General features: G+C 40.3%; 2 protein-coding genes across 4 annotated transcripts in view; both read left to right on the top strand.

The window, feature by feature from the left end:
* LOC137973443 (E3 ubiquitin-protein ligase TRIM71-like) overlaps positions 1 to 4,451 on the top strand; it is a 4,725-nt gene extending 274 nt beyond the window's left edge. Inside the window, exon 1 of the mRNA XM_068820259.1 lies at positions 1 to 4,451. This exon is cut by the window's left edge and continues 274 nt beyond it. Within this exon, the coding sequence (XP_068676360.1) occupies positions 1 to 1,933 (1,933 nt within the window). The 3' untranslated portion in view covers positions 1,934 to 4,451.
* Positions 4,452 to 8,074: 3,623 nt separating this feature from the next.
* Positions 8,075 to 15,000, top strand: part of LOC137973438 (transcription activator BRG1-like) — a 55,766-nt gene continuing 48,840 nt past the window's right edge. For all 3 annotated transcript variants that reach the window (XM_068820242.1, XM_068820240.1, XM_068820239.1), the window contains exons 1-3: positions 8,075 to 8,183; positions 10,963 to 11,053; positions 12,568 to 13,126. In XM_068820242.1, the coding sequence (XP_068676343.1) occupies positions 10,997 to 11,053; positions 12,568 to 13,126 (616 nt within the window). In that variant the 5' untranslated portion in view covers positions 8,075 to 8,183; positions 10,963 to 10,996. The remainder of the gene's footprint in view (positions 8,184 to 10,962; positions 11,054 to 12,567; positions 13,127 to 15,000) is intronic.

The following is a 15,000-nucleotide window of genomic DNA, read 5'->3' as shown; positions in this document are numbered from 1 at the left end:
ATTGGTGGATGTTCTCGCTCTAGAAGATGGCAGCGTACAGTCTCAAAGTTGCAACAGTTGTGAAGAGGACAACACAGCAACATGTTACTGTTTCGTGTGCCAGAATTTTCTGTGTGCATCTTGTTTTGAAGCTCACCAACGCTTGAAGGCCTCAAGGGGTCATCGCAATGTTTTGATCGACAATTTGCAAGCTCAAGATGTGCAAGATTTGATCCGAAGACCCCTGACGTGTTCCCAACAATATCATGAAGATCAACCCCTCGAATTTTATTGCGAGGACTGTAAAGTTCTGATTTGCCTTAAGTGCAGTTTGGTGAGACATAATCGACACACCATGTCCGAAACTCAGAAAGCTGCACAAGAACAAAAGATGCAAATGGCCGACGCTGTAGCCAAAGTGAAAGCGAAAATTGTCAGGTATGAGAATGAAATTAAGAAACAAACTGATCTTAACGACAAAAGCAACCTTGAAATTATGAACGAAGAAAAGAAAATGACAGACACTGTCGAGAAATTGATTCGTGACTTGCGACAACATGAGAAGAAAATGAAGGAAAAGTTTCACGAAATTTATGAAGCGCGACAGAAACATCACGCAGCACGACTGGAAAACCTCGAGCTGGTTATCACCCAACTGAAAACTTGCTTTGAACGAGGCCTGAGTATTTTAGAAAGAAACTCGAGCGCTGAAATTCTACAAACGAATCACGCAATCCTCGAACGCTGCAACGAACTGTTAAATACAGCAGAACCTGATCCTTACAAATCGCCGCATGTACATTACTTTGTGGAAAAGAAATTGGATCTTACGGATCGAGTTGTTGTCACCAAGACTGATCCCGCAAATTGCTTTACTGAACATCAAGACAGCAAGGAAATAGAAGAAAGAAAACAGTCATATGTTGTAATCGGAACGAAGGATTCAGAGGGATTGCAATGTTATCAACAAGATGATAGAATCAAAGTCGGTATTTTAACTCCGGAAGGTGATCAGCTCAAAACAGACAACAAAGACACCAAAGACGGCAAATACACAGTGACATACACACCAGAGAGTGCAGGAAAACACATGGTCGAGATCCAAGTGAATGGACAGCCGCTTCCTGGTAGCCCCTGGGTTGTGCAGGTTCATCATCGTCGATATCAATTTTCCTTTCTGTTTGGTTCACGTGGGAACAGACCAGGAGAGTTTAGGCGCATTTCAGACATTGATGTGAGTGTGAAAACTGGAACGGTTGCAGTTGCAGATGTTGTAAATAAAAGAATTCAACTTTTTAGCTGTGAAGGAAAGTTTCAAAGGGAGATCAGACTTGATGGTGAACCTTATTCCGTGGCATTTACGGACTCTGGTGACCTGCTGACTTTAGTTCCGGAAAGCGAGAATAAGATTTTTCTGTTCAGTGAGGAAGGTCAGTTTATCAAACACATTAATGATAAGCATTTTGCGAAACCAGCACGCCTTTTTATTTCATATGATGGTCGGATAATCATAACTGACAGTTCGGACAACAAAGTCAAGGTCCTCTCCCCTGAGGGGAATGACTTGCTCCAATCCTTCAGTTCCCCAGAATGTGATGAATGCCCATTCGGTGCTATTTACCATGAAGACAAATTCTTTGTTTCTTATAGCTCTGCTAATTGTGTGAAGGTATTTGACAAAACAGGAGTGTATTTACATGACATTGGCTGTAAGGGGTCCGATGATGGTCAGTTTAATTGGCCTTGTGGACTTGTTATTGACAAGTACAACCGACTAATTGTGTGTGATGCACTTAACCGTAGGCTGCAACTCTTCACCCTGAGCGGCACGTTTCTGAGTAAAATTGAGGGACAGTATTTCAACCATAGCTATCCTTCTCGTGTTGCCATAAGTCATAATGACAATCTCTATGTGGCCAACTTGAGGAACAATTGCATTTATTGTTTTTATTAGAGGTCACCATGTTAGGTGACATATTTTCATTTATGCTATCGCCATCACCTTGGCTGATAAAGACAGAAGAGATTACGAACATTAATCTTGATTTAAAGATGTCTATTTTATAGAAACTGTTCCCAACTCAACATAGAACAAATCTCTGTGCAAAATGTCCCAGGGCAAACTTTGTGTCATCCGTTGTCATAGTGGCCTTCACTTAAAGGATGATCCACCCACTTTACATTGCGCCCCCACATTACTTTAGTCGCCATTTTCAGGTTCCCCGAAACTAAGGGCGTTTTCCTTTTATCAGAACTTGTAGGCCAGACCTGTCAGTTTGCGAAGACAATTCAACAATTTGAAGGAACACTTGCATGATAATCCCTTCTGGAGGAGTATATATCATCCTTGACGTCTGTTAATTTGAAGGTGTTCTAGAGTTAGTCGTTTCAAATGCCCAGGCTGGCCAGTCAGTTTTGTGAAATGGAAAGTGCCCTAAGAATTATATGACTGTTTAAATGAATCTGTATCCATTGGACATCAAGTGGGCTACAGAATTCCGGCAGGTTGAAAGCAAAGGTTACATTCCACAGGTCACTAGTTACAGGTCATTACCTAAAGCAACCCAAAACCTTGAAATTGGCTAACTTTGGGCCTAAACATCGTTTTTAGGCCAAATGAGGCCTAAGTTTTGTAAAGGTTTTGTGACGAGTGACCTGTGAAAAGTGATCTGTACTTTAACCTGTCGATATTATGTACTTATTGACTGAGTGGGAGGGCCGGACGGGAAAATATTTGGCCCAAGGTCATGGCGTATGGATGCAACGCAGCGAGAGCCATGTGCCATGTCCGAGGGCCAAATATTTTCCTGTCCGGCCCGACCTAAACTCAGTCAATAAGTATTTTAGCATGCGGGCTCTTTACACTATTTATGAGCACTCAGAAGATGAAGCGACCGCGCACCGGTGGCTTAGTTGGTTGAGCACCGGGCTGTCACGCGGGAGGTCATGAGTTCAACTCCGGCCGGACCAACACTCAGGGTCTATAAATAACTGAGGAGAAAGTGCTGCCTTTGTAATTACATCTGCAAATGGTTAGACTCTCTAGTCTTCTCGGATAAGAACGATAAGCCGGAGGTCCCGTCTCACAACCCTTGTTCATTAACTCTGTGGGACGTTAAAGATCCCACACACTATTCGAAAAGAGTAGGGGACAGTGTTCCCGGTGTTGTGGTAATAATAATAATAATAATAATAATAATAATAATGATAATGATAATAATAATAATAATTTATTTACTTATAATGTGCAAGTATCAATTTACATTTTCACCTGCGCAGAACTAAATTCATTAAAAACTAATTACAAATATATAATATAACTAGTAACTAATAATAACTAATAACTAATTAACTAATAACTAATTAAAATTATATGAATAACATAAAAAATAAAAACTGGCCTTAATATCTAAAAAAAGAATTGTATGCGTTGTGTAAACAATTAAAATATTTAAGGAAATGCTTCTCTAACAAGATACATCTTAAGTGCTTTCTTAAAAGATGGTAAAGATAATGAACTTCTAACATTAAATGGTTGGTTATTCATAGTTTTGGAGCGGCGACTTGAAATGCGCGGTCTCCAAGAGTAGTATATGTTTTCACTTTTTCTATTTCTAATAATAAATTATCACTATTTAACCTAAGGTTGTATTTTCCAGGCTTCTTAAATTTAATCAACTCTTTGATATAATTAGGGGCGTGCCCATGAACAGCCTTATACGTAATTAAAAGTATCTTAAATAATATGCGTTCACGAATAGGCAGCCAATGAAGTTTAAACAGTAAAGGTGTTATGTGACAGTATTTACCGGCATTATATGCAAGCCTAGCTGCGGCATTCTGTACTCTTTGAATTTTTTGGATTTGATAATCAGGTAAACCTAGATATAGACTATTACAGTAGTCAATTCTACTGTAAATTAATGTATGGATGAGAATTTCTACCGATTCTTGTGATAAATATTTTCGTATTCTACGAAGATTATACAAGTGATAAAATGCAATACTACAAGTCTTATTGATATGTGTGTTCATTGTTAAGGATGGGTCTAGCCACACCCCCAAATTTTTGTGGTCTGACCCTTTCCAGCATGTGGTCGGCTTGGCAGGATTAGCTTGAAGGGCTTCTGTATGAATGAGACCACAATTGTGTATAGCAGCCAGAAGTCAGGCTACTTAGCCAAGTGCTGGAGCCTCACTCAACTCAAGTTAGGACAAAATAAAAAACAAAAATCTGCCCCGAAAATTTGTGTAGTAATACGTTGTTTGCATTTGCTTTTCTGGCTGTAAATTACGTGGATGTTTAAAAACGACGAAATCCCCTACACGTGCATCGCACGGAGCAGTACGTTTTCCTAGCAGGGCTGTACGGCTTTTTCCGGCCCTGCTCGCGCTAATGAGTACTGCGCTCATACGGGGAATTTCCCAAGAGTTTTCCAATGAAAGCCCGCGCGGGCCATATGATAATATTCTGTTTTCCACGGGAGAAAAAGCTCTGTTTATTAAAATGTTATTTTCTTTGATTATTTATGTATCACTTGATCTTCGCAACATGTTATCGAGTAGAAACAGAATCGTTGTTGAACCGTCTTCTCTTGGAATGGTAGCGAGGAGAACCGCAATTGGGAATTCCCTTGAAACCAGAATGCGTTTAACGGCTGGAATGATCACAATCAATGCATCATCATTCCTGGAAAATCAAGAAATAATTTCTTGGACTACATTGCAAAGGAATCACGAGCAGCGAATTCGGATCGATGGTTCTGTTTAAATTTGTGATTCGCTTCTTCCGCTCAGGCTCCCGGAACTGAACACAGAGGAAGTCTTTGGCGAATATTTGACGAACATTTGAATGCTCTCCTCTGCGGAGGAGAGAGTGGAGTGCACATTGTGTTTTTACCGCGAGTTCATCGACGAACTCTCGTCTTTATCGAACCACGTGCACGTTGCTACGTTGCTGAACTTTTCTGGAACTCATTTGGAACACTGGATTGGACTCAAGTTTATTTGGATTACCGAACTTTGTTAAACTTTCGGATTGACTTTGTAAATTTTCACCGGACCGACCTAAAAACCTTTTTGACTAAACACTCATGGAACTTTGAATTTGGAACTGAGACGGACAAGAATTTGGATGACCCTTCTTTTATTTACATACGTACGCGATCTTCGTGAACATTTGAATATCTCCTTCGGCCTTTTTTTTTTTTTTTTGCCTTTATACCCCGCACTTTGTGTGTTTAAACACATTCATGGATCATTTTGGGACAGGGGTGGTGCAGTGGTGAGAGCACCCGCCTCCCACCAATGTGGCCTGGGTTCGAATCCCAGATCCAGCTACGACAGGTTTTTTTTCCGGATTTTCCGGTTTTCCCCTCTCCTCAAAAACCCAGCAATATGATTTGATAAGTATGAATTTGCTTTGATTTCACTTGTGCACGACGCAACAAGCTATGTGGGCGAGGAGACAGCTGATACTTCAGACTAACCAAACCGTTTTCTCTTCGACCGCTGGTCGGTGATACCACCCTCCTCGGCATATTGCTGTGTATTTTTTATCTGGAAATATATTTAAGTAGTCTTTCGAATGGTCAACGAAAATAAAAAATACCTAACATACAGAATCTCTGCCATCGATTTTCGATCGTTGATTGCGTTTAATATAACTTCGAAAAAGTTTCAACGACACGCTAGATTCCGATCAAAGTTGAATTGCGTTTAATATAACTTCGAAAGCTTCAACGATGCACTCAATTAGTATCGTCGAGAAGTGAACTCGCAAAGCGTAGGCAAGTTTGAAGTTAAGCCCTGTCCGGGCTGAATGGGAGACATGTTGATCACTTTTATTTTGTGTCGATTCATTAGCCATTGCTGATATAGTGAAATCAGTACCTCACTTGAGAGTGTATAAAGGAGTACTGATTTCACTATATCAGCAATGGCTAATGAATCGACACAAAACAAAAGTGAACAACATATTTGAGGTAGGGAAAGTTTATTGCGAGAGAAAGACGTTCAGTTTTTCAACTTAACTTAATTTTTAACTCTTTTCACCATTGAACTCTCTTACTACAAAATAGTTATGCATTGCAAAATCGCGTTGTGAGCTTGGGGCGCCTGTGATTGTTCCTGCAGTTAAATGCAAATTTCGTCTTTAACCCGTACTTCAAAATATATACAGTAATTTCACAGATCATTGAAATTTGAAGAAGTGTTTGACTTTGGAATAAAACGCTTTCGCATTTTTGAATGTTTCGATATGTAAGATTTTCGGCCCTTTGATAAAGTTTCCATTGCAGTTTGATTTGCTTTCCGACGCTTTCTAAGGCAACGCTACGCTTTGTGGTTACCTAGTATTATGCGCATGCGCGCTTTGGGAAAGTGGGCATTCTATTCGTCCCCATAGTCCGCTCTTCTTTTTCAGTTGGCGGTCGGACGTTTTGCTCAATGAAGTGGCCAGTCAACAATAATACCAACTTTATTCATTCGATACAATGAAAGGGAGAGATACCAGAGGTATCGTTGCTGTATATTGTACCCAGCTCTGAACAATTTAGTAACATCTCAGCGATCTCAGTTGTTATAACATGTGTTATAGGGGCTATGTCACGAAAAATGATGAAAAAAATTCCCAAAAATTAAAAGTAGAATGAGACATTGCAATAGCCACTTAAAACCGTCAAAAAAACATAAAAGAAATACAACGAAAGGAAAGAGAAGCATGGACACTGAGATTAAAACGGATTGCATTTGGGTAATGTTGATAAACGTCCGCCCTACGTTTGTCAAGCTTATGGCAAATCTCATAGATAAAGGCCGTTTTTGATCAGAATCATCTTGTTTGTGATGTAACGATAATTTTATCAGATCAGTAAAGGGATTCCTCATTACCATTTTCGACAAACTAAAGATGTTCCCTAATTAGGCCTTAACACCCTAAAATAATGTAACAACCCCTCAAGATCTGTGGCTACATTATACACTGCACAACGTGAACAGCGTTATGCATCAGTCAATTCCGGCGGTGCCCATCCCCCCCCCCCCCCCCCCCATCCTCGGGCAACCGCGGGGCATTTGCTCAAGTTGTCAGTCCCGGGGGTGGAGCATTCGCAATTTTATCGCGGCCCGGGGGCTGGGCATTGGCCTACCCCTGGGCGACCCCCGGGCATTTGACACACGTGTTTTCGAATTAACATGGAAGAGTTTATAGGAAAAGAGAAGGCCTTCGTTAAAGACTGGCTTGTCCGTCACGGACTCGAAAAACTTGTGGATGTTTTTAAAGGTATGTTTTCTCAATTTTAGGTATTTCTTCATTTATACTTGTAAGCATATGAATATATAAAAGCGACAAGGTGAGCTAATATCACAAAACAATCACTGACGTAAAGATTGCGCCAGTCTAAACAATAAACAGTCTAGTATAGGTAATCATACGATTTCGAGTGCTTTTCAAAGACGACCACCAGATCACAGGTCGAAAGTCACAGGTTATTGTTTTTCCAATACAGAAAGAATCCTAAGCATTCATTAAAGCTAAGCTTAGGCCTAAACAAGAGTTCTTAGGTGCATTGGAAAGCAGTTATATATTGGGTGAATCTGTAATGTGTATTAGTTTAAATAATTAAATTTGATCGTTTTGAATGCAGCTGCCGAGATAGCTCAGTTGGGAGAGCGTCAGACTGAAGATCTGAAGGTCCCTGGTTAAATCCGGAGAGCTCGCATGAGCTCTGAATAATCCCGGGTCTCGGCACATTTTGATCTTTTTTTTTTAAACCTTTATCAGTTTTCTTTTCGTCCTTATTGACATATCGTTGTTTAAAAGACTTTCTAACTGTTATTTTTCTCCAACGCATCAGACCTTTTCACGGTAAATGACGCCATCTTGGCTGGGTGGTGAACACGGCTGTTAAAATGGCAATATTTGGAAAGGATTATAAAAGATATATCGGACTCACAATTATTTAAGGTAAATCAAGGAGAGAGAAGAGCAGCCTTGATAAAATTTCCTTTCACAGCGGATATTAAACCTGACGGCTGGCATTCAGTACTGCTCCTGCAGGGTAGGGTGTTCGCTTTGTGTGCACTTCAAGACGAGACTATCTGTACATGCGTGTTGCTTCAATCACGAAGTGCATATATGGCACTTTGCTTCAACTCGGCCGGCTGAAGTATTACTGGCGTGTTTTTTTACCTCTATTCATCAGGTAAGGGACATTTTCTCGGTTATAAAACTGAACTTAAGTACTTAAAACCTTTTAACCTTCCCAAATTATGTTTGAAACCTTTATATGTCTCCCGTTATATCGAAGACTGCACATGTGTGTATTTAAACTTCGACCCACTTGGCATACGTTTTTCAAATCAAGACTTACTTACCTCTGTTGTCGTTTCCTCTTTACCAGTGAAACCGGTGTTTCAATTTTGCAGAATCTTCGTTTACGTAAATATTGATCATTAAACAAGCAGAATTTGTATTCGGGAAGGGAAAATTAATGGTTTGACTTGATTATTCAAATTGGCGTCCGGGTAGCATGTGCAACGCATTCCTGTCACCAAATAAAGAAACACCGCAAAGAACAACACTCTCTGGCTTGCCCAAAAATATGTGCAGTTGTAATAAAAGTGTTTTTTTAAGCCACCATCTTGTTAAGGGCTGGCAGATTTTGATTTGATGACTATGTGCTTTTGCAACCAGCCATGCGTCGGTTGTTCAAAAGGTGGATAACAACTTTGTCTGCATTATTTAGTCAGTAAACTAGGTGTAAAATTATTGTTGGCTATTTATTGATCCTCCCCTGCAATAACATCATCTGACAACCGTGATAGATCAGGGAATAGGGAACTTTCACGATAGCATCATTTGACTACACAACTACCAGAATTCAATTTGGTTTTTCTTTTCTTATTCAAATTTTGTATTCCCAGTGGGGACTTATAGTCAAATGGCGTGATCATTTAAATATCCTATTAGATAGTAACTGGGAGCTGAGGAAAATACTCAGCTGTCAAGGTTGATTTCCTGGCTGAAAAAAGAATGTACTACCGAAACTGGTAGACTGTTTTTTGAGAGACTGCCATGATAGTTGCCGTTGGCGACAAACGGGAATGTTTTGGGTCACATGGCTTTATGCTATTTCATAAAAAGGTATCCACACGTCATAACATTCCTTCGCTCGTCGCTTTGATCTTCCGAAAATCAAAACATGTTGCAACTGAAAGTTTTTTATAATATTTCCTTTCTCAAAGGAGATAGGTGTGAAATTATAACGACCGAAGAAAATGAGGTAGTCAGCTTCAAGGAACTATCAATGTCATTGATTATGTTATCTCAGTCTTTCTCCTATACTTTTTTCCTGAATAAAAGATCTTCCCTTACAATTCACGGAATAGCGCGCCATTTTTTCTCACAGGCTTCAGACGCTTAGGAATGTGATCATGTGCGCTTACCTATATGGTGTCATTTGTTGATCACATGCGCATAATTCAAAGACATTTGTCGGTAACGGAAAGTGTTACGTTCTTCTCCGAAAAAACAGTCTAACTGTTTCGGTAGTATGATCTTCAAAATAGCTTCTGCTTCCCTTGTAAATATCTTCAGTGAAACATTATTTCATTTTTGCGCTGTCTGGAAGAAGTGTGTTGAAGTACATTTTGTGTGTTTGGCATAAAAGCTCATTGGTCAGCGGTATTTCTACTTTGTGTATGGGAAATAAAGTAAATGAAGTTGTGTATTTCAACTGTGTTGAGCAACAATGTGTAAGCTGAAATGTCGGCAGGAAAAAGGAGGAAAGGAGATTCTGAGGTGCTTGGTATAAAGATTCTTCAAATTTGCTGTAGCTGTCTGTACTTCATCAAACTCTTGCCGACAGAGTGAAAATTCTGAAGTACCTGCTTGTTAAGAGCACATTACTGTCTTACCAAAGTTTTAGCTACATCCCTGGAGATGCTGCCGAGACAAATTTTCGGAGAGCGTGCTTTTATGCATGTGCAGCTGTAGTCAAGGTTTTCATGAAAGTTTTCTTTGAGAGATCAAAAGGGTTTAGCAGCTGGACATTTTAAATGTTGCTGATATGATAAAGTAAGTAGAAAAGTATTACCCAAGTCAGAATGGTAAAGACGTCAGGATAACAGGGCTCTAAATTGCAACTAATACAATCGCATTTTTGACTAAAATATCTGGAGAAGTAACACATTTGTGACAAGTCTTCAACTTCCATTCTTTCAAAATAAAAGGGTTAGCAGTTGCCACTTTCCCACTACTTCTACTTTTTAAAGTACCGGTAAATAAAGAAATGAAACAATTATTGTTTCTTGCTGTGAATTTTCTTTCCATCTGAAGATACGTGTTCGCCTAGAGGGCACAATTGTAGCACAATTTAGCTGCAATATGTTACATCCCCTTGAATGTTTGCCATTTTCGGTGGTTTCTTTAAAAACAAGTACAGTAAAGTTATCCAGCAGTGCAAGCCTTCTTAGCCGCCTCATGAAATGTTTGTTCAACCTGTTGAAGTACTGAGGCACAGAAACTTTGCGAAATCTCGTACCTGTAAGAGTTTTTCAGCGGTATTTGCAGAAATCCTTTGACTTTCATTTCAGTCTGGGTTTGTCTTAGTTCTTTTTTACTGCTTCATGATACCAGTGGAAAATATGATACACGTACCAAAGAAAGTCGCACCAGTATAAGTTTACTCTTAAGTTATACAAGAATTCTCATAACAGTGCAGTGCATGTAAAGTTATACTGGTATCAATTAGAAATCAGAAGTGATATGAACCCTTACCACAGATGAACTTGTGCCAATGTCATGTTGATTGGAAACCCCCTCTTTGATAAGCAAAAGAAACGTGCTTGCCCCAAACCCAGCATTGTGGCTCCCTTAATACAAAGTGTGACCTCGAATTGCAAAAACAACACCCTGAACCTTACATAGCTTTGTAGTTATTGTGCCTTTCTTTTCAATCATTGTCCTTTGGAACTCTTCAGGTAAAAAGATTGCCAGGAAATACTGTCAAGCAACATGGCTACGATGGCAGGATTCCAGTATACGCCAGAAAACATGCAACGCCTGGAAAAGGTGTGTTAATTAATTGACAAACGATAGTGATTTTATTAATTAAGCCTTTAAAGCACCTTGAAATTGAGCAAAATTGTGTTAGGATTAATACAGTGCTTGACGCTCAGTTTTTTTTTCCAAGTTGCCTTTTGGCGACCTTCTTTCGCAGAAAGGTCACCAAACATAATATGTTGGTTGTCATTTTTCCAACAATGATGACACACTGTGGAGTATTATATGAATGAAGGAACTGCTGACCATTTTGAGACAAAGATGGCCGCTTTATGATCGCTCTTAAGGGTGTACATCTATTCGCTGTCCTTCAACTCTTCATACAAATAGAGAATAAAGAAAACTGTAAGAATTGCAAAAGAGATTCATGGACAATGCTTCCTTGGGTATATTATCAAGCTTTTCCATTTTGTCTGGATCTAGAGTTTTAAAAAAAATATACTGATCATGACAACGCCACTTCCATACTGGAACAGTCGCCAAATTGGCGAACTTGGCAATAATTTTAGCAGCCATTATTTTTCTAGTCGCTATGGCGACCAATCCGGTTGCAGCTTCAAGTGCTGTAATATAAGGGTATCACTGCCCTAAATGCAAACCCCTTCATACTGTACATGTAGATTTTACTGAATTTTAAGGGGGGTGGCACTTAACTACAGAAAGACAATGGTTGCTAAGGAAGCATTTTAGTCAAAGAGCCCGACAAAAAGGTTACATGTGGATGGTTCTACAACCTTGCATTTCAGTGAAAAACAAGTAAATGCTCCCAGGAAACGACAGGGAGAGGCCTTCTTTTTTCACTGGATGGGAATAATCCCATAATTTTTTGTGAGCTGTAGCATGGAATTTCTATTTGGACAAAAAAAGGAAATGATAATTTGAAAAGTGTATCAAAGGAGGGCCTTATGACTTCATTTAAAAACAAAAACAACAACTTTATTTTAAAATCCATGCTACAGATTTTGTGCTAAAATGTTCTCATACTGTTGCATTAAAAATTTGTGAAAAACGTAGTTAACCCATTGACTCCCAGGGGTTCCCCAGTGACGAGTAACATCATCTGGCATTAGACAGAGTAAAATACTAAGTCTGGCCGGTTTAGGCCAGTTTGGGTGTCAAAGGGTTAACTCGCTGAATTTTTAGGCATTTTCTGTTTTGGTTACGTGATTTTACCAAACATAGTTGAGTCAAACCATACAAAGGAATATTAATCACTCACTGAAAAACTCTGGCCCAGACTGTCTAATGCCAGACGATTTTACTCGTCAATGGGGAACCCCCGTGGAGTCAATGGGTTAATCACTCACTGTCCCCATTAAATACAACACACTTGGCAAAAAATGATTGCTGTAGATTTAAGGAATTCAAGAAATGACTATTTGAATGGGTTCATAGCAACGGTTTGGTAGTTAAGAGCCATCACCCTTAACACCAGACAATTCCACTCGTCAGTTGAAGGGGGAGATTTGAATTGCAGCAGTTAAATTGCATAAGATAATCATTAATTTTGTTTGCACCTGCAGGCTATGCACGCAATGCAAGAAAGAGGCATGGAATCTGATCCTCGCTATTCACAGCTCTTGTCATTAATGAGATCAAAACCTCCAAATCTTGACATGGCAGATATTGGTCATGGCCATCAACCTCCTGGTCCTTCACTTTCTATGAGTATGGGAAGCATGCCTGGTGTGTCAATGGGAGACATGCAATCAAGAGGTTCCCCTGCTCCAAGCATGTTGTCATCATCAACACAGAAGGCACTTCCTTTCTCCTCACCACAGCTGCTTCAATTGCGAGCTCAGATCATGGCATACAAGCTTTTGGCACGCAACCAACCCCTTCCAGAACATATTCGCGGCGCAATCCAAGGCAAGGCACCTGTTTCAAAACCCACAGGTGTGGGTATGTTGAGCGGCAGTGGACCATCACAGCCCAGTCAAATGCCATCGATGAGTCCAAGTCAAGCAGGGAACCAAGTGGCTCCTCAAAACCAGGCAGCTATGGGTGGTGGAAGTGGAGTAGCAACTGCAACTGGTCCTGTTCCAAATCAAACTGCTTATAATGTCCCTGGAATGACACCTGGTAAGCTTCAAAAATTCTACTTCCAATTGGCCGAGTCAGAAAGTACCATACATGTAAAAATCTATGACTTTTTTGTTTGTCCCCCCAAATTTTGCATCCGCATTGTTTCCTGTTCCTTTGGGACTTACAATGGTCCCAAGAGAAAACAGTGCTTATTCAAGATTTGGGGAGACAAACAAATAGTAATATGGTATTTTACCAGTAGATGTAGAAAGATTCCAAAGATTAACTTACTTTTGAGTGGTATTGTACGCTCTCTCCAACCATATCGCTTTTTTCATCGCTTAATCTCCAGCTGGGATCAAATTTCGGAGAAAGTGGGGATGAATCACCTTGTGATAAGTTAGGCGCCTGCTCTGGCTCCTTGTTCAGAAATTTGGTCGCCTGCGCTCGCAAACAAGGCACCCCAGGTGACCGGGCCACTGTTAGGCAGAAGCCTTGCAATGCGGCTAAGAGTCTAAGATGTAATTTGGTTAAATGTAATTTAACTAAGTTAACCACCACGAGCTTAGCGGTCAAGCGGTCCACAAGCTTAGCGGTAAAGGGGTTCACAAGCTGAGCGGTCAAGCGGTTTGCAAGCTTAGTGGTCAAGCGGTCCACAAGCGTAGCAGTCAAGCAGCCCACAAGCTTAGCGGACATCCAGCGGTCAATCCCATAAGTGCAGGCTCACATGGTACGTTGTAGCTTTGTACACTGCTAGGATCTGTGAGTTCTTCGTCAAGCATTTTTGCAGTGTTCTGTGGAGCGGTTCCTTTAGCATCTTCCCCCCCCCCCCTCCCATCCCATATTTTTCTTCCTTCCACTGTTTCATCAGTGTGATGGGTGCCTGGAGTGGGGGCTCATGGCTGGGTTGCAGGGATTTGCCAGCCATGGAGGCAGTCTTCTATCTAGGGGCTGGCTGGCCACAGTGGAAGCCCCTGGGTATTCCAGGCACCCACCTTCCACTTAAGGTGATTCCTTAGTAATAGCAGTTGTCGTAAGATTTTTTTAAAACTTTTCTCGATTGTTCCCTATATTATGGTGACTCGAAATGTGCAATCAAAAAAGTAGGTCACCAAGCTCGTTTGAGAGACATAACTTGCTCAAGTTACTCATTTAAGCATTGCGCCTTCATCTATCAAGGACAAGTTTATTCCATCGGTTCAGGCTACGTTTTGCAGGAACAGGAAGCACAGCTTTGACGTAATTCTTGAAATAACAAAACAGGTGAATTGTGTTGCTCAAAAGGAATAATTTAATGTTTGTTTTATGGCACAGGCACAAGTCTTAAAAAGGCACTGACTACGAATGTTCTTCGGGTGCGTGATCTCGAGGAGACAATTTTGTGTCCACGAGTGATGGCTACGAATACTATCTTTCCTGTAACTTTTTTTTCTGACGTAAATTTTTTGTAATTTTTTTACAGCGCAAAGAAGATCAGTAAGAGAATAAAATTATGCCAAAAAAAAGATAGGTCACCAACCTCGTTTAGGAGAAAACAGAAAGTAAATCAAGCTCGACCCCTCGACAACACGTCTCCCCGATAGCGCGGTTTCACTTTCACTGTCGAACTTAAATGTTCTTTAGCATCATCAAGGCTATCACTCGACTTTTTGTTTTGTGAGAGTTGAAAAAGTTTCTTGTTTTGCTCTTTACTGCTGTGCTCTGAAAACGGCCATTCTTCTTTATAGCGAGCTTTCCCTCGCGAAAGGTCGCCATTTTGAAATGTTTTTGGCCACGTTCGATATATCAATATTCACACATGGGTACGAGTCTTTATGGTTTAATTTAAACATTTTTTTGTTTAGAATATCCGTTGAGACTTGTGAGACAAAGAGCCATGAAATTTGACCATAAAGCCTCTTAGCCATGCCTGAATACGAACGGGGCTTACG

Source organism: Montipora foliosa, chromosome 10 (assembly GCF_036669935.1).
Source record: "Montipora foliosa isolate CH-2021 chromosome 10, ASM3666993v2, whole genome shotgun sequence".
In the NCBI taxonomy this organism is placed as follows: Eukaryota; Metazoa; Cnidaria; class Anthozoa; order Scleractinia; family Acroporidae; genus Montipora; species Montipora foliosa.
This window is presented reverse-complemented; position numbering and strand designations above follow the sequence as displayed.